The sequence below is a fragment of the Mchenga conophoros genome, linkage group LG6 (genome assembly GCF_057382185.1).
Source record: "Mchenga conophoros isolate Kocher_MC1m ecotype Shallow Benthic linkage group LG6, M_conophoros_male_GT1.1, whole genome shotgun sequence".
Lineage (NCBI taxonomy): Eukaryota > Metazoa > Chordata > Actinopteri > Cichliformes > Cichlidae > Mchenga > Mchenga conophoros.
In genome coordinates this window covers 1,875,779-1,901,341 of record NC_140531.1, presented here as the reverse complement: position 1 = coordinate 1,901,341, position 25,563 = coordinate 1,875,779, and the positions used below count along the sequence as shown (strand labels likewise).

Sequence of the window (25,563 nt, the reverse complement as noted above, 5' to 3'; positions counted from 1 at the left end):
TTTTTAGTTTGTTTTTTGTCTGTTTGGGAGCTGACACAGTCTCTATGGAGATGGGTTTTTGGGGGGGTAGCAGGAGGAGAGAAGCTGCAGAGAGGCGTGTAAGACTGCAACTCTGCTTCCTGGTCCCAACTCTGGATAGTCATATTTTGGGGGGTTTAATAAATTTGTCCATATTTCTAGAAATGAGAGCTGCTCCATCCAAAGTGGGATGGATGCCGTCTCTCCTAACAAGACCAGGTTTCCTCCAGAAGGTTTGCCAATTATCTATGAAGCCCACATCGTTTCTGGGACACCACTCAGACAGCCAGCAATTTAAGGAGAACATGCGGCTAAACATGTCACTCCTGGTCTGATTGGGGAGGGGACCAGAGAAAACTACAGAGTCCGACATTGTTTTAGCAAAGTTACACACCGATTCAATATTGATTTTAGTGACCTCCGATTGGCGTAACCGGGTGTCGTTACTGCCGACGTGAATTATGATTTTACTGAATTTATGTTTACCCTTAGCCAGCAGTTTTAAATTTCCTTCAATGTCGCCTGCTCTGGCCCCTGGAAGACAATTGACTATGGTTGCCGGTGTCTCTAGCTTCACATGTCTGAGAACAGAATCACCAATTACCAGAGTTTGACCCCCGGCGGGTGTGTCGCCGAGTGGGGAAAAATGGTTAGACACATGAACGGGTTGGTGGTGTACCTGGGGCTTCTGTTTAGGACTATGCTTCCTCCTCACCGTCATCCAGCCGCCCTCTTTCCCCAGCTGCTTGGGGTCTGCCGGGAAACAGCTAGCGGGGCCTACGCTATCTTCGGCTGCACCAGCTACAGGGGCCTGGCTAGCTACGGGTGAATGAAGGGTTCGAATCAGAGTCTCCAATTCAGTAATCCTGGCCTCCAGAGCTGCAAATATGCTACATTTGTTACAGATATCATTACTGCTAAAGGAGGCCGAGGAGTAACTAAACATCTGACACAATGAGCAGGAAAGTGCAGGAGGGACAGGTGAAGTAGCCATGGTGCTAACGAGTCGGCTACGAGCTAAGCTAAGCTAGCGAAACACCAAAGACACAGTGAGCTGGTAGGCGTACACCCGCTCTGACTGCTATGCTTATAAAAACACTGACAGTGTGAGAGGTCGGATGATCTGATATCCTCGTGTTGGTGTTGTTCCCAGACCATCATGAAAATGTTGTTCAAGGTTCAACATTGCAAGTGACCAATCACATTGTTGTGACGTTATTCCTTTGCGCGCCAAGCCATTCGTGAATTTATGAAATTCCAATGTTGCAAGGACAATATTAATTCTGCTTACTGTTTATTAAAGGGTTACGGTTAGGGTTAGGGTCAGGGTCCATTGATCGGCGGACAGAGGCGGTTTCACGCAGCTTAAGTACAGTTTTTTGTTTTACGCCGGTTTTTCCCGAAGTCGCAAAGGTATGACGTCACAACATTCTGATTGGTCACTTGCAATGTTGATCCTGGAACAACATTTAGTATGATGATCTGGGAACAACACCAACACGAGGATATCAGATCAACCGTGAGAGGTCACAGTTATCCTGATAGCAAGAACAATTCTGCAACACTATGATCCATGACCAGTGAGACCAATGCTCACTGGTCAGTGTTGAAACTGACCTCCCAGCCCATTGTTCCTTCAGTGCTGCTAGTTTCAGTCATCATGCAAATGTCCCGTTTATAAGGTTGGAAACCTGCAGTCAGCTGAGACTGAAGATGAAACGTTTCTCAAACATCCAGATGAACAGAATCAGAGACAAGTTTTATAAATCACTAACTTTGGTCCACCAGTGTAAACGAGGAGGGAAAATAGACTTTTAAAAAAAATATTTCAGCACCCCTACTGTAGTGTCTGTAACACTATTAAACTGCAGTTTTGTGTATTATATTTTTCTAGCTTTATTTTTATAGAAATGCAGAGTTTTGTTGGCCGATTCTGTTTTCCAACGTTTTTGTTAGTGTGACCAACCAGTTTGTGTTTATACTGGTTTTCTTTCTAATAACTAGAAGGAAATATGCTTATCTTTAGTGTAAGGTATTATTTTCATAGCTAAAGTAATGATTAGAATTACAACTTTGCCAAACTGCAGCAGGTTATAGATTTTTCTGCTTTCATCCGTCTTATTTTACCTCACCCAACAAAAGCAGTTGCAGCAGATTTATGTAGCAACATTTGTATCACATACCTACAAGATGCCTTAAAAGATACCTGTTTCTCTTTTTCATTCGTGTCTTTCATTTTCCTCATAACTGGATCCTTTATCTCAGGGGCGGGGCAATCCACTGTCCTGCAGGTTTTAGATGTCCCCCTGGGACGGCACACCTGAGGCTTGGAGTTCCCCACACCTGCTTTATCTTATTGATTATTTGTGCTAGCCTGTGGCTGGCTTCAAGCTCCAGCTTTAGTTTTAGCCACTTTGCATTTTTTAGCAATTAAAATAACCATGTTCAGCTGCATGAGTATAATATCTGATTAGGTTTGTTCTTATGAACATTATCACAGTGGTTCCCCTGCATTTTACTTTGGTCTGTGCATCTTCACTCACAGTGAAGAGCTTCCACACTAAGGACATATCAGTGCGTGCACGGCTATTTGCATGGGCTGCTGTGTGGGTGCTGTGCATGCATGAAATGGATGAGCTAATAATTGGACAAGCATGATACAAGCGAGCCGGTCACCAGCCGAGAACATCGTCCGGTTCTCGTCCCCGGCAGTCAGTCGGTGCATTTTTTAATTAAATATATGTTAAGTAAATTCTGTCTTTCCTGTGACTCTGTGTGACGTTTTCATGTTTGTCTGTTCTCCCCTATGCAGCACACCAATGATGGAAACAGAAAATTTCACCATCTTCATCAAAAACAGCATCCGCTTCCCGACCTTCAACTACACCAAGTATCACACACCCTTATATGTTGACATTAAGGCTCGTCTGGAACATCTGTTTGTTTGTTTAACAAGGACAAATTATTCTGTTTTCACATTATTGCTCACTTTAATGAAGAAATGTTATATTCAGACTACTGAGTTGTGAAGAGAACGCTTTATCCCCGATAACTGTCACTCTGAATGCACTGGCACTAACACTGGAGTTGACATTTGCAAAGCATTCAATGCAAAACACTGTCAGCTCTGCATTCAAGCCAAGGATGCAAAATGAATATGAATCAGTGTTGATATAACTGCACAGTACCGCCAATTTAAAGGGAAAATTAAGGACTGTGAATAGATGGAGAGATCAGTTTCACTGAGCAGGAAAGGGTTCTGCTGTTTTTGCAGGGATGAAACCCCAACAGGTGACATTAATTAGCTAGCATTAGCATCTGTGTAATTCACTGTTTCACTCATGCTTCAATGTAAAGTGTAATGTTAGCCAAGCACCAGACTGAGCAACGGCAGCCTGCTCTGACAGGATGAGACACACTGGCTAATTCAGTTGAAAGCTGTTATGTCGTTATCACAGAGAAGTGTGTGCTACAGGAGGAGTCTCCATCTTTGTGCATACTTGTCACGTCTCAGATCATCAGACACATTTTATATTAGCCAAAGATAACTTGTGTGAATACAAAATGAGGTTTTTAATGATTGTTTCTTTTATAAATGTAACAAAACCGTTCAAAACTGGCCTGTGTGGAGAAAATCGCCCACTAAACCTAATAACTGGTTTTGCTACGTTGGCAGCAAGGCTTGGAATGAAGAGTTTGTGATAACTGGTCACACTAAAGCATCTCAATCTGGCAGAAGTCGGGAATTTGACTTGGTGTTCAGAGAATGACTTCCTGGTGTGTTTTGGATGTCCTGCTTGCACCGAGTGCACAGCTTGTTGGCTGAATAGTCTGCTTCAGGACTTTTTGGTAGTGACCAGACCATCACACCACCATCACCACTATGTTTGATGTGTATTTTACAAAATGCACATCATACCAAACCTTTAATGGGATGCAAACCTTCCAAAAGAAATACAATCTTTGCACCACCCCTTGAAAATTGCTTTGTAACCCTTTCCACACTGACAGATATCAATGACTTTGATTCTGAGCTGTTTCTTTAGGTACTGGCATGCTGCTGTTTGAGAACTCTTAGGCTACTTCACTTTGTTAGACAGGTAATCAGGTAATTTCTTGAATCAACAGTTCTGGCTTTAATCAGATTTGAGTCGAACAAAGTGAACTCTGCTTTCCAAAAGAAGCGGTTAACCACAGTAGTACATAATCGAACAACATTTATCCTCCGATTAATAAAATCATGACTTAAACAACACATTTTGTATTCAGTCAAGTTATGTTTGTCTAATATTACATTTTTTGATGATCCGAAACATGCAAGTGTGACAAATATGAAGCAACTTGAAAATAAGAAAGGGGGCAAATACTTTTTCATGTCACTGTATCTGTTCAGAGTTAAGCCACAATTATACTTTTGTAAAAGTCAATCTGAAAATGGCACAATTATAGTTCAGAGACGCTTTGGCATGTGGCCATTATGCACAGCTGTAGCATGTACTTTTTGGTGATCATTTGGTGACATTACTGAAGTCATTTGCAAACCACAACATGCAGTAATATTTTAGACATTTTCATTTAAGACAAAGGACTTTGTACCAGGCCAACTGAGAGGAAATGTACTTGTCCAAAGGGCAGGTGCCACAAAAGTTAGTGTCGAGCCCAGAAATGATTAAATCTTACTGTTAGAATGATTGTCATATTTAAGGCTGACATATTGATGTGTTTGTTGGCAGAGGGAACTTCCTTCCTAACATCACGAAAAAATATATCAGTGAGTGTAACTTTGACATGGTCAACAACACCTACTGCCCGATCTTCAGAGTGGGAGATGTCGTCCGCTACGCCCAGCAGAACTTCACTAATCTGGCAGAACATGTACAGACCAAGCCTGTGTGTGTGTGTGTGTGTGTGTGTGTGTGTGTGGGGGGGGTGTCCACTGGTTTTGGTGGGATTTTACCAGGATGGAAACTGACTTACGAGTGCTGGTTAGCTATTGCTTTACTTCAGTTTTATGCAGCCCTAACTATAAGCTTTATAAAGAAAAAACTTAATAAAGCCTAATTTTAGAAGCAGATGAGGGACTCTCTCCTGAACACAAACTGAAAGCTTGTTCCACAGGAGAAGAGCCTCATAGCTAACAGGTCTGCCTCCCATTTAACTTTTAGAAACTCTAGGAACCACAAGTCAGCCTCCAACCTGTTTGGTAGTGAATAGTCTTTAAGAGGCTTCATAGTTTCATAGTGCAAATGCAAACAGAAAGCAGACCTTAAAAGTAGTTCTTGGAGGAGCTGCTACCAGGTCGTTGCCCACAGGTGCTGCAGGGAGTCAGCTGAACTAACCCAGTGACTGAAAAGGAAGTCGTTTACATGTGTCAAAGTAGCAAGACTGGACCTGAAGTGATTGTGTCACTTACACAATAAAGCCTGTATGTACTTCTGTCAGGGAGGAGTGATTGGAATAAAGATCGGCTGGATGTGCGATCTGGACAAGTCGGATGACCACTGTAACCCCTCGTACTCATTCACCCGACTGGATGCTATGTCACAGAACAACACTGTCTCACCTGGCTACAATTTCAGGTATTAATGCCAAGAAATATGCAGACTCTGACTGACCATGAAACTCCACATTTACAGAGGAAATATGAGACTACTATAAATATCAGAAAAATCAAAATCTCTGATTTTCTCAGCTGCAATTATAATCAATCAATCAATCAATCAATCTTTATTTATAAAGCACTTTTCATACAAAAAATGTAACACAAAGTGCTTTACATAGTTAAAAGCAGCCCACCCCACCCTCCAACTCACTCCCCACACTCTCATTAACATAAATGATGTGAATACACACATATCTCCCCCCCCACCCCACCCACCCACCCACACACACACACACACACGCACACACACACACTTAGAGAGTGAAATTGGGCTGGGCACATATGAGCCAGGTGAGGAAACACTATCACAGGGAGCCGTCTGCACCGGGAGCCGGTCACAGACCTCCAGGCTGGGCACACAGCAGGAGGGAGGCGCAGGAGCCCCCCAGCCAGGCTGAGAGGACCCCCAGAGCCCCAGCAGCCACGGTCGATCACAGCCCCGGTGCAGAGAGCCCCCTCCGAGGAAACACTGGAAATATGCCACAATAGGATATATACAGGGTAAAAAGATAAAATAAATAAGAACGGGATACAATATAAATATAAATATAAATAGAGTAAGAAGATTAAAAAATGGATAAGAATAAAATCAATAAATATTAGGTAAAGCCTGAATTAATAATAGAATAACTGGATAGAATAAATAAGCATAAAATAAATAAACGCTAAGTAAAAGCTAAATTAAAAAGGTGGGTCTTGAGCCTGTTCTTAAAAACATGTACGTTCTCTGCGGCCCTGAGCTCCTCCGGCAGGCTGTTCCACAGACGAGGACCATACCACTGAAAAGCTGCCTCTCCGTGAGTATGTGTCCTGACTTTAGGGACAATCAAAAGGCCAGTACCAGAGGACCTCAGGGTCCGCGAGGGTTCGTATGGTAAAAGCAGATCTGAGAGATAAGAAGGCCCAAGACCATTAAGACATTTAAAAACCAATAAAAGAACTTTAAAATCGATCCTGAAACACACGGGGAGCCAGTGCAGCGATTCTAAAACCGGTGTAATGTGGGCCCGCCCTCTGGTCTTCATCAGCACACGAGCTGCAGAGTTTTGCAAAAGTTGTAAAGTTGAAATATTCTTCTTAGGAAGACCAGAGAGCAGGGCATTACAGTAATCAATGCGACTGGTAATAAAAGCATGCATCAGCATCTCCGTGTTGCCCCGAGAGAGAATAGGGCGGACTCTGGCTATATTTTTTAGATGATAAAATCCAATTTTGGTCACATGTTTAATATGTGGGATAAAACCAAGCTCAGAGTCAAAAATAACACCCAGGTTTTTCACTTGTAGCGAAGGACATAGTGAAAATGCCTCTAATTTAGGCAAGAGTTTCTCTCTCTGAGCCTCAGGACCGACGATTAAAACTTCAGTTTTGTCCTGGTTAAGCTGTAAAAAGTTTTCTGCCATCCAAGATCTTATATCCAAGATACAGTTAAAAAGAGCATCCATTGGTCTGGTGTCATCAGGAGACACGGAGATGTACAGCTGAGTGTCATCAGCGTAACTGTTAAAGTTATAACCACTGTTAGGAAACTGGTAAATAGACTGGTGCTAATATAGGTATTTCCTACTCCAGTTAACCACCCGACACAAATTCATTCAGTGCTGTGCCTAAGCAGCACGTCTAACACTCACACATGCTCATTTATCCTCTGATGAATGCATCAGTATTCCAGTGTCTTTAGAACAGGTACTGTCAATATAAATGCTGACAATTGGAAAAAGACACAATTCATTAGACAGTTTAAAGTTTTTAGACAACAGAAATTACAACCAACAAATGTACGGTCATTTACAAGATGGTAGGTTTGATTAGGAAAGTCAGCGTGCAGACAAGGTGTTTGTGCGGAGGACCCAAATGCAGATGCATGGAGGTGGGGTGCGTTCAGCAAAAAGCAAGCTGTTTATTGGCTGATGATGAAGATACCAAGTACAAACATAAAGTTCACAAAGGGAATTTAAATCTTGGACAATCCTGGGAACAGTGAACAGACAAACTGACAAAGGCCAAGACAAGTGTGGAGAACACATCACAGGTGAACTAGACTGCAGCAGATGAGCCAAGGGAAGCAAAAACTGAAAACAAAGCACCACGACAACAGCTCACTAACATCCAGCAGGAAATGTGAAAACTGAAATCCTGCTGATATTTAGGGCAGATCAAGCCTAACTGGACTGCAACAGCCTGATGAATCTGTTTGTGTTCCATGATGCTATAAAAAATGGATGGATGTGTGCACGTTCACTATAATGCTGCACTTCTCTCTGGATAAGCTGGACACCCGATACTTTAAGAGTGCCTCAGTTTTCTGTTGCATGTCTTGATTCTGGAATAATTAACGGAAGCTGTGAGAACTTTGAGGACTGTTCTAATATCTGTCCTTCAGCCTGCACTGATATCTTGGACTCCACTCAGACTGTCTGCGCTAAGCCATTGTCAGAGCCATGGTTCAGTGAACATAGGTGCACCCTTAGACATGATTGTAGATGTGCTGAAGGTAGATGGAAGAAGGATAGGATGTATGTTTCTATAAAGATACTTAGGGACTGTCTCTCTGTTTACCAAATAGCCACAAGCCTAATCATATCATCAGTACAAGTAATAATGTTGGAGCTTAGTATGTGTGAGGCAGTAGGTGACGAGACACAAGACCTAATAGCTGAAACTTGGTCAGTAAAAGATGCCAAAAAAATCGTCAGTGTTCCTCCTGTGTGCTCAGCTGTCTTGGAGCAGTTTGAGCCTGTTTCCCTGAGTTAAGGATCCGTGGTAGTTCATCGCCTAAGATAATCACACTGCCCATCAGATCGTCTCCCCCCAAACCTCCTTAAACATAATTGGGCTTTATATCCAGAAATTAATTGACACTTTGTGTCCCATCATTTTTTAAACAGCCTCTTCTTAAAAATCACACTGTGGACCCAACTGTTCTGGTTAATTACAGGCCAATCTTGAAGCTCCCCTTTCTTTCAAAAGTTCTAGAGACAGTGATCTGCTTACAGTTGGAGGCTCACCTTGATCTTAATGAGATCTCTGAAAAGTTTCCGTTTGGTTCTAAATCACTACACAGCACTGAGACAGCACTTTTGAATGTTTTAATGACATTTTCTTAACTCTGGGTTGTAGCAGCCCTGCTGCCCTCTTGATGTTGAGCCTTTTATCCTTTCACTGTAAGACAAATGTTAAAAACCTCGGTGTGCTGTGATGCTTCCTTCAAACTGTGTAGGCAGGTGAGCGCAGTAGTCCGATCTAGCTTTTTCCATCTGAGACAGGTAGCCAAGGTAAAGCCAGACCTTCCAGCTAATGTCTTTCAGTGTGTTATTCATCTCTTCATTATGTGAAGATTACTGCCATTCTCTGCACAGGCCTCTCTTTATCATCTCCAGTTGGTCCGAAATGCCGCCGCTCGTCTGCTAACTGGCATTAAAAGGAAGGAGCCTGTGACCCCAGTGTTGGCCTCTCTACACTGGCTTCCTGTTCCTCATAGGATCCAAATTTAACTTTTTGTTTTTAAATCACTGAACAGTCGAGCCTGCTCTTACCTGTCTGAGCTCCAGAAAGAACCACGAGGTCCAGGTCAAAACGAATGCTATCCATTTCACAGTCTTAAATCTGGTGGCAACAGAGCCTTCTCCGTGGCAGGTCCCAGACTCTGGAAGAGTCTGCCTCTACATATTAGATCTACACATGTTTGGGTTAGCACACACTGACCCAAACCTCTCTTTGTTTTAACAGCCTTAGTCATTGTTGTTGTAGTTGGTTTTTGTGTCTAATGGTTTTATTCCTTCTCTTTTATTGCATCATTTTTGTGCATTTTAATTTGTAAAGCATAATGTGCAGCATGAGCAGCACTGTGGTAGGCAGTGAGCAGAGGGCCCAGTAGAGGACGTCGGGCCCTCAGGCCACGATCATGAAATCCATTTCTAATTGTTTGGTCTGAGACATTGACACTGGTGGCCTGCTGGAGGGCATCCTGTAGAGCTTTGGACATGCTCATTTTCTTTGTCCTTGCACAAATGAGGAGATATCAGTCCCCCCGATCGGTTAAAGGCTTCTACAGCCCCGTCCAACTCTCCTAGAGTAACTCCCTGTCTCCTGGACTCTCCTCCATGCTCTTGAGACTGTGCTGGGAGACACAGCAAACCTTCTGGCAATGACACATATTGATGTGCCATCCTAGAGGAGTTGTACTACCCGTGCAACCTCTGTAGGGTCCAAGTATCTCCTCATGCTACCAGTAGCAATGCTCACCCTATTCAAATGCAGAAATACTGATAAAACAGTCAGAAAAGATGAGGAGGGACAAATGTCAGTGGCCTCCACCTGTAAAACTATGCCTGCTGATTATTTCATTAACACCAAAGCTGCTGAAACTGATAAACTCCTTTGGTACTCAACTGACCAGGTAATTACCTCAGAAGTTTAACTGACTGTACTCTGATAAAAACTGTTCTTTTAATTGTATTTTGGAGCAGTATATTTAAGTTACGATAAGGTACAATCGTGGCTCAAGTGTTGGCAGTTCGTCTTGTAATCGGAAGGTTGCCGGTTCGAGCCCTGGCTCGGACAGACTCGGTCGTTGTGTCCTTGGGCAAGACACTTCACCTACCGCCTACTGGTGTTGGCCAGAGGGGCCGATGGCGCGATACGGCAGCCTCGCCTCTGTCAGTGCGCCCCAGGGCAGCTGTGGCTACACCTGTAGCTGCCTCCACCAGTGTGTGAGAGTGAAGTGAAATTTATTTCGGTCAACAACACAGATTATCATTTTACATAAAAGTACTCAATCATACAGCCTGTGGCTTATAATTATCCTATCCTTTACCCCATAGGAATAATCAAATCCTTAGCCAAGAAAATAAATAGCATTGACAAATAAGTTATATAACAGTTTGAAAATAAATCAATGATAAATCAAGAAATGAAATCAACACAAAGTTATTCATCAAACCAAATTTCCATAAACTTGAATGATACCAATTTTTAAATTCTTCCTGAAAAATGACAAAGAAAAACACATCTTCAGTTCATCATTAAGTCCATTCCATAATTTCACTCCCAAAACTGGCACATCTATACCTAACACTGGTTTCCACTTTAGGTATTTCAAACTTATAAGACCCCCTCAAATCATATTTTCCATCTCTTAGTTTAAACATACTTAGAATACAAAGTGGAACATTCTTTTTCATCACTCGATATATCATTTCTAAAGTTTTACAATACATAATGTCCATGAATTTTAACATAGATGATCCTACAAAAACTGGTTGGTGGACTCCCTATACGCAACTTTATTTATTATTCAGATTGAATGAATAGTGGAATTGTAAAGCGGTTGAAAAGCACTATATAAATGCAATCCATTATTATATGTGGCCAAATAGCATTAAGTAAAAACTAGCTTTAATTGTGGCATATAAAAACAGTGTTTGATCTTTGTCTAATCATATCTACATGTCTACAAGAAATGTGTTTTTTTGTCTTGTTTTATTGATCATTCATGAACCTTCTAGTAAATTGAACAGAATAGATGTCACTATAAGAATGATGTGATGTTTCTTTCTATTTAGATTTGCAAAGTATTTTAAGATGGAAAATGGGACTGACTACCGCACTCTGGTCAAAGCCTATGCTATCAGGTTTGACGTCTTGGTCAATGGAAATGTGAGTGTGTAGTTTCACTGTCAGTTCACTGAATAAAGAAGTTTACATCCAGTTACCTTTATTTCACAAACACATTAATGATACAGGAATATAAATATGTGTGTAATTTTTTAAAATATATTTTTAAATGATACATCTATAGTCTTGATTGTCATGTTTCTGTTGTTGTTTGTGAATAAAAGAAGAAAACACAAAACACCAGGACTTTTTTGTACCGATCTTCTCCAGGAAACTGAACCTGACTCATACTCTTGTTTTGCAGGCAGGAAAGTTCAACATGATCCCTACACTCATTAACATGGTTGCAGCCTTTACATCAGTGGGAGTGGTGAGTTAACGTTTAGATTTAATCAAATCGTTATAAATGTTTAATTCAGGAGTTTTGTTAAGATTAGTCAATTCTAAAAAGCAAAAGTTTTCCTCTTATCTTTTTCTACCCTTTAAAAAGGAAAATGGAAAGCCTGACATAAAAAATTTTGGTCTAAGAACTGAAGGTGGCTTTGAAGCAGCTTACACCTCAAATGTAAGCCAAAAATCAGGAAGGGGTCTTTATTATTAAGTGGAAAAAATCCAGAGCTACTTGGCCCTGTGTGAAAAGTTCATTGTCCCCTAAGCCTAACAACTGGTTGGGAATTTGAACAGATGTGCGGACATTCTCCATCATGTTTTGGTAAACAGCAGAACTCGTGCTTCCATTTACCACAGCAAGTCTTCCAGGTGCTGATGCAGCAAAACAGCCCCAGACCATCACGCTGACACCAACATATGTTACTGTGGTATGATGTTTTCTGAAATGCTGTTACTGTTACTCCAGATGTAATGGGACACACACTTTCAACATTTGTCTCGTCAGTCCACAGAGTGTTTTTCCAAAAGCCTGGGGGACCATCAAGATGTTTTCTGGTAAACAAGCCTTTATGGTTCTTTTGCTCAGCAGTGGGTTTCGTCTTTGAACTATGCCATCTGGGCAACAATGGCCTGCATGGCGGAGTCATGAACACTGACCTTAACTGAGGCAAGTCAGGCCTGCAGTTCTTTGGATGTTGTTCTGGGCTCTTTTGTGACCTGCTGGATCAGTCGTTGTAGCACCTTTGGGGTATCTTTGGTCAGCAATCAATTTTTCACTCAGAGCCATGTAGGTTTGGGTTTTATTTCCCCGTAATAATAAATACCTTCATTTTGTGTACTTGTGTTATCTTGGTACCTGGACTGGTTCTTACAGAGCACTTTTCCACTATAACTGCTTTTTCTATTTAACATTCACACACATTCATTTTCCAATGGATGCATCAGAGAGGAGCTTGGGGTTAGTATCTTTCCCAAGGACATTTGGCATGCAGACTGGACCAGCCAGGGGAACAAACCACCAGCCTTACAAGTAGTAGGTGACCTGCTCTACCACCTGAGTTACAGCCCCCCCTTAAATTGGTGTGGTGATCCGAAACATTTAAGTGTGACAAACATACAAAAAAATAGGAAATCATGAAGGGGGCAAACATGTATTCGCACCACTGTGTGTGTGGTGTCCCTATCCCATGAAAATAAAAGCCTTTTATTACATATTAAAACCTATCAGAAGTTCCTGGACCACAATCTTTCCAATTTTCTTTATTACTGTAATTCCCTTCAATGACCATTATTGTTTCTTCTTACTTTCTAATTTAGATTTAAAGAATGTTTTGAAAATGCTCATGAAAGTGAGTTCATGAGCATTTTCTGCATCTGAAATTAGAGAAGATCCATTAGTGTCATCGTTGTCAGTCAAAAATATATCAAACATCTGCAACTGCTTGTTTTCAGGATGAAACAACCAACATGTGCAACACCGCTTCATTTTTCCAAATTAAGGGACATTCATATCATTAGTTTATTTGCTGTTGTTTTCTAAACTTACAATAGATTTTCTATGTTTAGACCCGAACTCTTTCATGGCATGCATTTTTAAACTCTCTTTGCTATTTAGGCTGTTTGGGACCTGTTTAATGTAAAAACAAAGAATTACCAGATTTTTTTTACCTGATTTTTCTTTCTGAGAGAAATGAGATCCACATATGAGGATATTTGCTTTAAATTTTGATAGAACAGAGGCAGTATAATGTCCTCGTAATTGGAAATCAGGCCCTTGTAGAGCAACATTTTGTATTTTGGTCTAGATATCCCAAAATGTGATGTCCACATATGTGGACGCCAGGTCCTAGGAAGTTAATATATTTATTTAGGCCACTTATATTTGGAAGCCAGGATTATTAAATAAATACATAATGGGTTACATTTGAGGCGTGATTAAAAAAAGTCCCAAATTGATGAATATTGACAAAAAGGTAAAGCATCCATGATGCTTCACACAAAATTTTGGTTAGGTTGGAAAAGAGGTTGATTTTATTTCTCAGTAGAAGTTCAAGGTTAGTGGGGAAATCAGTGCTCAGTGTTCAGAAACAGACAGCTAGAGAACAATCTGAAAATAGCAGCTGTGCTTGAAGATGTCTGCACATGTCCTAGAAAATGATCTTAAACTGGTGATCATCAAAAATTCAATCAGGTTAGACTTTTGATTTTTATTGGCCTTAAATACCAGAAAAAATGAACTGAAACTAAATGGAAATGAAGCTGTGGACCAAGGGGTGGTGACAAGTGACATTTTGGAGGTTGAAGGGGCTTGCTTGTAATTATTATTATTATAATTATAATTATTATCATTATTATTATTACGTAGGGCACAGTGCTGTGTGACATCATACTGCTCAACTTCCTGAAAGGTGCGGAGCAATACAAGGCCAAGAAATTTGAAGAGGTAAAATACCCAGCTCTTAATCACGTTTTAATGTGCACGTTATCTGATTTTTATTGGTGACCATGTTGCTGACATGTAAGGTTAAAACATTATTACATTAAAACACAAAAAGGCTCAAAGTTCAGCAGAACGCAATTTGGAAAAAGTGCGTTTTAAAAAATGGTTTTAAAAAGGACACCCAGCTTGAACCCCTTTCACTTTTGGCAATTCATTCAAATTCTTGGGGTCTTAGATCATATTTAACTCTTGACTCTCTTTTCTGAACTAATCAGATTTCAGGCCTGCTTAAAGAACAACTGTTGCGGGTTCAGATATTGAGGGTGAACACAAAAACAATAATGGTCCAGAAGAGCTTCGGTCAAACAATGATTTTAATGAACACATGCGTGGGGAGATGAACACTGCACACAGACAGCATCGATCTCCAAATGGTGGAGCATTACTCAAACTCTTATAGCCACTGTTGACCCCCACCTAGTCGTAAAAGCCTAAACATTCACATTTTCCTAACTCCTAGCGAGCCTGACTTATGGCCTTGGCTCCCTATTTTGTCTGCCTTTAACAACGGTGGGAGTGAAGCTCCCGTGGAATGTGCTCTGTCTCCTCTACTATCAGAAAAAGCAAAGTCCTGACTCTCTGAAAACAGTATTTCTTATAACTATAACAGGGAGTGCAGAATTATTAGGCAAGTTGTATTTGTGAGGAATAATGTTATTATTGAACAACAACCATGTTCTCAATGAACCCAAAAAACTCATTAATATCAAAGCTGAATGTTTCTGGAAGTAGTTTTTAGTTTGTTTTTAGTTTTAGCTATTTTAGGGGGATATCTGTGTGTGCAGGTGACTATTACTGTGCATAATTATTAGGCAACTTAACAAAAAACAAATATATACCCATTTCAATTATTTATTTTTACCAGTGACACCAATATAACATCTCCACATTCACAAATATACATTTCTGACATTCAAAAACAAAACAAATCAGCGACCAATATAGCCACCTTTCTTTGCAAGGACACTCAAAAGCCTGCCATCCATGGATTCTGTCAGTGTTTTGATCTGTTCACCATCAACATTGCGTGCAGCAGCAACCACAGCCTCCCAGACACTGTTCAGAGAGGTGTACTGTTTTCCCTCCTTGTAAATCTCACATTTGATGATGGACCACAGGTTCTCAATGGGGTTCAGATCAGGTGAACAAGGAGGCCATGTCATTAGTTTTTCTTCTTTTATACCCTTTCTTGCCAGCCACACTGTGGAGTATGGGCAGAAATCTGTGCCATCAGAAACTGAATTTGAATAAGTTAAATTTGAATTTGAATTGCTGACGACACAGTGGTGTCGGGTGCCATCTCCAACAACGATGAGGCGGCCTACATGGATGAAGTGAAGAATCTGGCATCGTGGTGCCAGGACAACCACCTCCAGCTGAACGTCAGCAAGACCAAGGAGCTGGTGGTGGACTTCAGAAGGGGTCAGCACAGAGACTACAAGCCCATTATCATCAATGGAGCTCCAGTGGAGAGGGTGCAGTCCTTCAAGTATCTTGGTGTCCACATCTCCTCAGACCTGACATGGGCTGCCCACATTCAGGTCCAGACCAAAAAGGCTAGGCAGCGCCTGTATCACCTACGACAACTGAGGAAGTTCAGGGTCTCTCCAAAGATTTTCTATACAGGCGCTGTGGAGAGCATCCTCACACAGAACATGACATCGTGGTTTGGGAACAGCTGTGTGAAGGACCAAAAAGCTCTCCAGAGAGTGATCCGTACAGCAGAACGCTGCTGCAGGATTGCTCTCCCCCCGCTTCAGGACACCTACACCAGGAGATGCCGGACTAGAGCAGCGCAGATACTGAAGGACCCGTCCCATCCTGGCAACAAACTGTTCCAACTTCTGCAATCTGGTAGAAGGTTCCGCATCTTCCGGGCAAGGACAGAGAGACTCAAGAGGAGCTTCTATCCCCAAGCCATCCGTGCCCTAAACACACACACCCGCCCTCTCACATCATCTATAATTGACTGAGACAGGACTCTTCCAGACACTCTAAACCAAGGCACAATGTACATTTCAATTCCTTTAATTTTAAATATGTTTATATTGTCTATCCTGTAAAATAGTCAGATGTCCATTCATATTAATGTACAGAATTCACCTGCTTGCTGCTACTACTGCACATTCACCCAGTGTATATACTATATATATATATATATATATATATATATATATATATATATAATGTTCCTCCTCTACACCCCCCCCCAATTTTTGCACATGTCGAGGAGCGTGTCAGGCTACATTTCACTGTGTGTTATACTTGTATAACTATGCATGTGACAAATAATAAAGAACCTTGAACCTTGAACCTTGAATCTGAATTGTAACTTGAATAAATGCTTTTGAAAACTGAATTTGAATTAGTCTAATTTGAAATTGAATTTATGGTTTGAAAATGATCATCACTAAATTGAAATTGAATTTTATATTTTGAAAATGAATTGATTTGCTTTGAAACTGCATTTTATCCTTTAAAAATTCAGCTCTCGAATAATTTCAGTTTCACTTCTCACCATTCAGTTTCAGTTCCAAAATTCAGTTTTTTGGAACTTACATCCGGTTCCGGTTCAAGCGCAGATTAATAGAACTACGTTTTACTAGCGGACCGAAAGTACTGACGGGAATTATAATTTCACCCTCAGATGAGCCAAGCTACGACTGTCAGGGAAGGTGATGTAGGTTCAGAGCATATGAGAGTGGTTAAGTTTGTCTCTTGTCTAGATGAAGGCACAAGAGGGATCAATGGCAAGGCGTAGAGATTCAGTATCTTCAGTCTTCAGTGGACACTCCATTTCTGGCACAAAACACCTGTAAAAGATGGTCGATTTAGGAGGTGACCCGACAACTTCAGCCTGTCAAACATAGTAATGGAGCAGTGTGTTTTAAAAAAAAAAAAAAAAAAATCTAATTAAGCATGCACTCAGTACCCTAAAAATTATTATGGTAGTTAAACACAGTGATAGTTATATATCACATTATATCACTTCAAACAGAGGTGATCCAGTAATGCTGCACTAATGAATTAGACTAACTATTCACTTTAGCTAAAGTTATGAAGTTAGCTAAAGAGTTGGGATGCTGTGTAAGACATAAATAAAGCTAAAACACAAAGGTTTGGACACCGTTTTGCATGTTTCCCTACTGTAGGGGTCTCTGCAAGCATACAGAGGGGTACTCTGAGAGGGTCCAAGATGACAACTTTGGAATTCTACTAGAAACAGTCGATCATATTTGTTTGTCAAAGCTGAATTCAGGGCAAACTACGCTAAATTACCGTTTTTAGCTAACAGCTACAATAAGCATAACAGTTACTGTATGGCTATCATTTGTTAACATGACGCTTGTTCTTATACATGTAATACATTTATTACCAACCTAAGAGTTCATCCGCTGGTCATTCGACATGACAAATGACTTCTGAAGTCTTAATTCAGCTCAAGACGCTGTAGATTCCCGTCAGTAACACTTTCGGTCCGCTAGTAAAACGCAGTTCTATTAATCTGCGCTTGAACCGGAACTGGATGTAAGTTCCAAAAAACTGAATTGTAGAACTGAAACTGAATGGTGAGAAGTGAAACTGAAATTATTCGAGAGCTGAATTTTTAAAGGATAAAATGCAGTTTCAAAGCAAATCAATTCATTTTCAAAATATAAAATTCAATTTCAATTTAGTGATGATCATTTTCAAACCATAAATTCAATTTCAAATTAGACTAATTCAAATTCAGTTTTCAAAAGCATTTATTCAAGTTACAATTCAGATTCAATCTGAGCAATTCAAATTCAAATTGAACTTATTCAAATTCAGTTTCTGATGGCACAGATTTCTGCCCATAGTGGAGTACTTGGACGCGTGTGATGGAGCATTGTCCTGCATGAAAATCATGTTTTTCTTGAAGGATGCAGACTTCTTCCTGTACCACTGCTTGAAGAAGGTGTCTTCCAGAAACTGGCAGTAGGACTGGGAGTTGAGCTTGACTCCATCCTCAACCCGAAAAGGCCCCACAAGCTCATCTTTGATGATACCAGCCCAAACCAGTACTCCACCTCCACCTTGCTGGCGTCTGAGTGGGACTGGAGCTCTCTGCCCTTTACCAATCCAGCCACGGGCCCATCCATCTGGCCCATCAAGACTCACTCTCATTTCATCAGTCCATAAAACCTTAGAAAAACCAGTCTTGAGATATTTCTTGGCCCAGTCTTGACGTTTCAGCTTGTGTGTCTTGTTCAGTGGTGGTCGTCTTTCAGCCTTTCTTACCTTGGCCATGTCTCTGAGTATTGCACACCTTGTGCTTTTGGGCACTCCAGTGATGTTGCAGCTCTGAAATATGGCCAAACTGGTGGCAAGTGGCATCTTGGCAGCTGCACGCTTGACTTTTCTCAGTTCATGGGCAGTTATTTTGCGCCTTGGTTTTTCCACACGCTTCTTGCGACTCTGTTGGCTATTTTGAATGAAACGCTTGATTGTTCGATGATCATGCTTCAGAAGCTTTGCAATTTTGAGACTGCTGCATCCCTCTGCAAGATATCTCACTATTTTTGACTTTTCTGAGCCTGTCAAGTCCTTCTTTTGACCCATTTTGCCAAAGGAAAGGACGTTGCCTAATAATTATGCACACCTGATATAGGGTGTTGATGTCATTAGACCACACCCCTTCTCATTACAGAGATGCACATCACCTAATATGCTTAATTGGTAGTAGGCTTTCGAGCCTATACAGCTTGGAGTAGGACAACATGCATGAAGAGGATGATGTGGACAAAATACTCATTTGCCTAATAATTCTGCATTCCCTGTATAATGCATCATAAACAATATCATTCATTCACAATAAATCAGCAGTCTAATGTAATACAAATAAGTTTAACACATGTAATAGTTATCACCTTCTTCTAATTCAGGAGAATGCAAACTAAAACTACATAATAGCTTCACAATCCTTAATCAGGGGCATAACATGGCGTAAGATAATATTATAATCTCACACAACCTTACTGTAAATGCAACAAAAATGAGTGAGTGTGCATCTGTGCAGCTATGCTTGGAAAAACCCAGAAACTATTCTGTTGGTTATTCAAGCTCTATCTTTACTGATATTTACTGAGGTGTGAAAACTTCAAAAGGAAACCACTTTGAAAAGTTCACTTCATTTGCCATCATTTGACTTTTCAGACAAATTTTCAGTTTAGTTTTGTCACAGTTTGCCGGGGCAAGCCGTGTGAATAATAATGGATCCAAACTGCAGGCTGCTGAAGTGGAGGGTGAGTTTATTTGCAACCAAAAGGTACAACAGACAGGGTGGCGAGGAACAGAACGGTGAAAACTCTAAACTGGGAAAACTAAATAAAACACTAACCGGAATACGAACGTGACTTGCAGGGAGAATGACCAGAGAATCAACACAGAAGGGTGGAAGGGAAATAACACAGACGAACCAGCAATTACTATGACAGAAGACACAACTTAAATACACTCAGAGAACACAGGGAGATTACATACAGGTGGGAACACAGCTGGGAGTGATTAACATGACGAGACTAGGGAGGCAAACTGAAAACACTCACATAAGACACAGACCTTCACAATAAAACAGGAACTTACACAAGAAAAGACACAAACTAAGAAACGTGGACTAGATACAGGAACACACGGGAAGAACAGAGTAAACACTAACCAGAGAATTAACAGAACCACAATCACGAAGAGAAAACACAAAACGCTGGGTCAAAAGGACCCAGGATCATGACAAGTTTCTTATTGTGATAGCCCGGTCCTGTGTGCAGCTGTGTTCTCTTTCCCTGCTTATCTCATGTGTGTGTATTTAAGCCCATAGTTTTCCTTTTTATATTTTGTGTCTAAGCGTTTTGCCCCTGTTTAGGACTACCTTTAAAACCTGGTTTCTTCAGCCAGCTGGACTTGCTGCCTCACCTAAATAAAGGTGTATTTTTGTCTATTATTTACCACGACACTAGTGATGTGTTGGTCCCAAACGAACAAACTCTTAGAGCCGGCTCTTTGAAGTGAACGATGCGAGCCGGCTCCTAATTGGGAGCCGTGATTTTTTTTTTTTCTTTCTCCCATCCTCTCTCTCGCACTTTTTTCGGCTTCACTCCGCATGCAAGCCTTGTGCTTTACGCTGGGAAGAGGGGCGGTAGTTACACTCGCAGTCAAAGCGTTCTCACTCCCGAGGCGTAACATGTCGACGTTTTGTCACGTCCCGCGGCGTTCCTGAGGAACGCGAAAGGAGACCTTCGGCGTTCTTATGGTACGCGGCGGGTCATGGCTGGAATCCAGTGCAATGACGCTCCCGCGGTAATAACCCAGCCCTAAACCTAACCTTATCCCTAGCCCTGACCATAACCTTATTCCTGACCTTAACCAGGACTTTAATGATGTTAAATAGCGTGTTTCTAAGCTATTTGAAGAAAAAGAGCAAACATGTGTAGATTCAGTCCAGACGGTTCGCATATTTCCTCTTTTTTCCGAGGTCGTCATTTAGGAACGTGGTGGGTAGCCGAAAACGTAATATGGTGATGATTTGTCACCTAGCGTAAAATGTTACGCTTTGGGAGTGAGAACGGGTTGTCGCAGTAGCACAGAGAGAGAAAGAGAGCCAGGGACAACAACGTCACATTAGAAAGGTATAGTAATCATCCACAACTATTTTCAGTTGCAGATGATAAAGGATTCAGAAAGTTTATTCATGCATTGAAGCCTATGTATGCAATTCCAAGCAGGAAACACCCTAGGCCTATATGACTGAGAATGTGCATCTTCTTTTTGTTTTGTTTTGTTTTGTTACGCTTTAAATTTGTTTAAAAGGAAAAAGCTGAAAATTTAAATAGTTAAAAGTTGAAATGTAAATAGTTGTTTTATTGTATTTTATAATTTATTTATGACATTTTATGTGGAGTGAATAAATAAAAGTATATTTACAGTGGCCCCTAGAGACAAATCATGTACAAATTCCAAAACACAGCAGAAATGCTCCAGGATCCTAGTGGCTACACAAGCCAGCAAGTACCAACGACCAGATTTGGTGTGTGGTAGTAACAGGTAAATGAACACTTTTTAAAAAACCATTTGAATATATATGAGTGTTTGTGTATAAATACACAAATAATACACATATGCTTTCAGTTGTGTAATTTAAATGATCTAGGTAGCTGTTTTGGAAGTTTAGTTAACGCTAGAAATGTGTTTTTGTCACGGCGGGGTGCGCCGATGTGTGTGGAAACAGGACCCAAAAGCAGATGACGACGAGGAGTAGTAAGGTTTTAACGGAAAAGTGATCCTTTAATGATAACGGCAAGGAAAAACCAGGAAACCAAAGCAAACTGTCAAAACACTAAGAAACAAAACACTAAGAGGTACTAAGACCAAAAACTATAACTATAACTGTGGTGGAAAATAACAGGCTAAGACTAAGACTATAACTGTAACTCTGGTGAGATAAACAGACGACCCGACAATGGCATGCAGAAAACAAAGGGCTTAAATACATACATGAGGTGATCAGGGGAAGTGGAGACACATGGGGGAACAGCTGACTGACATAAACCTAATGACAGGACCAGGAGAGGAAAGCTAAATACAATGAACAAAGAACACATGACACTGTCAGAATAAAACAGGAAACACTAAAACTAGACATGACAATACAAACTTAACAAACCTAATGCGTGATGAATGATACAAGAACCCAAAACATAGAAAACCAGAGGAACAATAAACAATAACTGCCCAAACTAAAGACAGATAGGAAATGACACAAAACTAATCACATAACAAAATGAGACAAATACAAACATGAACTCAGAGTGCTGGGTCAGAGACCCAGCCTGTGACAGAGCCCCCCCCTCAAGGGCGGATTCCAGACGCCCGAAAACAACCAGAAAACAAACACAAAAACAAAACCACAACAACCCACCCAGGGCGGGCGGAGGGGGACCAGGACGGAGGGCTGGAAACAAAACCACAAAACACAAAGCGAAAACACAGAGCAAACACAACAAGGGCACAAGAGGCCGAGACCCAGCTCCAGGAGGGCGACCATGAACCCGGCAGAACAGGAGTGAATGGCGAAGCAGTTCAGGTGGCCGCCCCGGAGGTTGACAGCAAAACAAAAGAAAGTTCAAAAGTTCAGGCGGCCGACCAGGAGGCCAACGGTCCAGCAGTCCAAAATCCATGAGCTCAGGGGGCCGACCCGGAGGTCGAGAGCACAGCAGGTCACAGTTCATCAGTTCAGGCGGCTGACCCCGATGGCAACGAAGTCCAGCTGACGGCCCGGAAAGCAGCCGGCGATTCCGAGGGGCAAAACGTGGCTTGGGCAGCGGCAGCACAGCCGCGGGACCAGGCGAGGCCGACACAGAAACAGAGGCCGATGCTGGACCAGGCGAAGCAGAAGCCGAAGCCGGACCAGGCGAGGGCGAAGCAGAAGCCAAGGCCGAAGCCGGACCCAGCGAGGGCGAAGCAGGAGCTAAGGTCGAAGCTGGACCAGGCGAAGCACAGGCCGAAGCTGGACCAGGCGGAGGCGAAGCAGGAACAGAGGCTGATGCTGGACCTGACGATGGCGAAGCAGAGGCAGAAACTGGACCAGGCGAAGCAGAGGCAGAAGCTGGACCAGGCGAAGCAGAGGGAGAAGCTGGACCAGGCGAAGCAGGAGCAGAGGCAGAAGCTGGACCAGGCGAAGCAGGAGCAGAAGCTGGACCAGGCGAAGCAGAGGCAGAAGCTGGACCAGGCGAAGCAGGAGCAGAGGCAGAAGCTGGACCAGGCGTAGCAGAAGCTGAGGCTGGACCAGGCGAAGCACAGACTGAAGCTGGACCAGGCGAAGCAGAAGCCGAAGCTGGACCAGGCGAAGCAGAAGCCGAAGCCGAAGCTGGACCAGGCGAAGCACAGGCTGAAGCTGGATCAGGCGAAGCAGAAGCACAGGCTGAAGCTGGACCAGGCGTAGCAGAAGCTGAGGCTGGACCAGGCGAAGCACAGGCTGAAGCTGGACCAGGCGAAGCAGAAGCCGAAGCCGAAGCTGGACCAGGCGAAGCACAGGCTGAAGCTGGACCAGGCGAAGCAGAAGCCGAAGCCGAAGCTGGACCAGGCGAAGCACAGGCTGGAGCTGGACCAGGCGAAGCAGAAGCACAGGCTGGAGCCGGACCAGGCAAAGAAGAAGCACAGGCTGGAGCCGGACCAGGCGAAGCACAGGCTGGAGCTGGACCAGGCGAAGCAGAAGCCGGAGCCGGACCAGGCGAAGCAGAGGCAGAACCAGGTGACAGTGAGGCAGCCACAGGTGGTGGCTGGACGGGCTCCTCGGGCCCTCCAGCTGACGTGGCAGGAGGCTGTGTAAGTTGCAGCAACACACAGTCTATAGTGGGTGAAATGAGTTTGTATGAGTTCTCAGACTGAGGTGTGGCAGAACCAGGCGAGGCGTCGTCCTCAGGCTGAGGCGCAGAAGCAGCAAGCGGTAGCAGGTGGCGGCACGGGAGCCGCAGGTGGTGGCGCTGCAGCCACAGGTGGTGAAACAGAAGGTGGCCAGACGGGCTCCTCGAGCCTGCCAGCTGACGAGGCGTGAAGCTGGACGGGCTCCTCGGGCCCTCCAGCTGACGTGGCATGAGGCTGGTGCGGTTCTCCTGAACCCCCAGCTGATGAAACATGAAGCTGGCTGGGTTCTCCTGAACCTCCAGCAGACGAAACATGAAACTGGCTGGGTTCTCCCGAACCTCCAGCAGACGAAACATGAAGCTGGCTGGGTTCTCCAGAACCTCCAGCAGTCATAATACAATTTGTTTTGTCTCACTCGAACTGAAGATCAGGGGTCTGGATCTATAATGATACAAACTCTTTTTCTCTCTTTCTGTAGGTGTCCGACAACCCATCCGAAGGCAATGGACTGTATCGTTCCCAACTGTCTCTCAGACAAACCATGACAAAGTCCAATGACTCAGGGGCATTTTCTATTGAACCTTACAGCTAAATGGACAGCATACGTGTTTATTTCATGTTTTATTATCCAGCAGTACCAAGGTGAAACCATGTCTTTATGTTGTTAGAGATAATACGTAGAATGCTGAATTATTGCTGCTTTGCACTGATTCAAGTTGGATACAAACAAGGACAAAGACATAAAATGAAAACAAAAGCATGACTATCTTTGCATGACTATCATTTGGCATGCGACAGGAGCTCAGGATTTCTGATGTGGTCTGGCTTTTGAAAAGAAATGAGAACTGACTGAAGTTACCGTTTTAACAATAAAGTTAGAAACAAGATAACTGTGATGAACTGGTTCTTGTTTAGTATTTCTATTGTGATTTCCACTCTCATTCATTTACTAGTGATGTGCGGATCGATCCTGAAATATCGATTCCTCCGATACCAATCATTTATGTTCTTGAATCGATTCTCACATTAAAATATCAAAATTTTAGTAATTTAGGGTAAATTTGTAGTTTATCATTAACAAGAACACAGTGGAAAGAAACTATAACATTCTAATTGCCTACATTCAAAGGAACTACTTCCTCTTCCGCCTTTCATAGTCATGTGCGAAATACGGCTGTATAAATGTCTCGCAGCCCCTGGTGTGCGCACTCACAACAATGGCTGAGCGTAATTGTGTGGACGTATTTTACCTCCACAAACAGCTGAGACGTGGTTTGCATACATGTGGCAAAAAAGTGAGGTGTTGTGGCCATACTTACCAACCTTGAGACCTCAGAATCAGGGAGACATTCAAAAGGGCTGTTTATTACAGTGTTTATTTATCGGATAAAATACGTTAAATGTCACCGTTATTATTGGCCGGCCCGGAAACAGCGGGGGTGTCCAAATTCAGAGGCTGCTTCCACCTGAGGACCCGGCCTTCGCAGTCTAAAGAAAGCCAGGTAGTACCTCACGAGCTCCCTCGGTGGAGTGAAACTCTGCCGTCTGCTTCTTGCTCTCTAAAATATAACCGGGCGCTGACGTAAACTCTCGACTGTCTAACACTTTGTTTATTTAGTTTTATTCAGCTGTGTGAAAACCCGGAGGAACCCTCCCGAGGGATTAATAAAGTTACATGTAATTTAATCTAATCTAATAACTTTAATCTCAGCCAAACCAATTTAATCACGAACAAATAAAACACTGAAAAAGCCAAACAATAACATTTTTAAGTTATCAAAGTGACTTATATATCATGTTTAACCCGAGTAGCGAAAGACTGCGGGGGTTTGAAGACGATGTGTCGGTCGGCTCAGATATTTGAAGTTTACACAGCTACATTCTGAAAATATGTTAAAAGTTTTTTTGCGACCCAGAAAGAGAAATAAGAGTAATATTAAAACTAAGTCGCTGCCTCCATTGTTGGAAACTGGAATTGGCTGGGCCGCGCTATGAA

General features: G+C 42.3%; 1 protein-coding gene across 2 annotated transcripts in view; it reads left to right on the top strand.

Moving 5' to 3' along the window:
• Positions 1–24,447, top strand: part of p2rx3b (purinergic receptor P2X, ligand-gated ion channel, 3b) — a 38,498-nt gene extending 14,051 nt beyond the window's left edge. Inside the window, exons 6-12 of one of the 2 annotated variants that reach the window (XM_085275797.1) lie at positions 2,831–2,908; positions 4,752–4,893; positions 5,461–5,597; positions 11,245–11,338; positions 11,601–11,666; positions 14,052–14,129; positions 24,046–24,447. In XM_085275797.1, coding sequence (XP_085131923.1) covers positions 2,831–2,908; positions 4,752–4,893; positions 5,461–5,597; positions 11,245–11,338; positions 11,601–11,666; positions 14,052–14,129; positions 24,046–24,159 — 709 coding nt within the window. In that variant the 3' untranslated portion in view covers positions 24,160–24,447. Of the gene's footprint in view, positions 1–2,830; positions 2,909–4,751; positions 4,909–5,460; positions 5,598–11,244; positions 11,339–11,600; positions 11,667–14,051; positions 14,130–24,045 lie in introns of both variants that reach the window. The other variant, XM_085275796.1, reaches the window with a different exon arrangement.
• Positions 24,448–25,563: the final 1,116 nt, after the last annotated feature.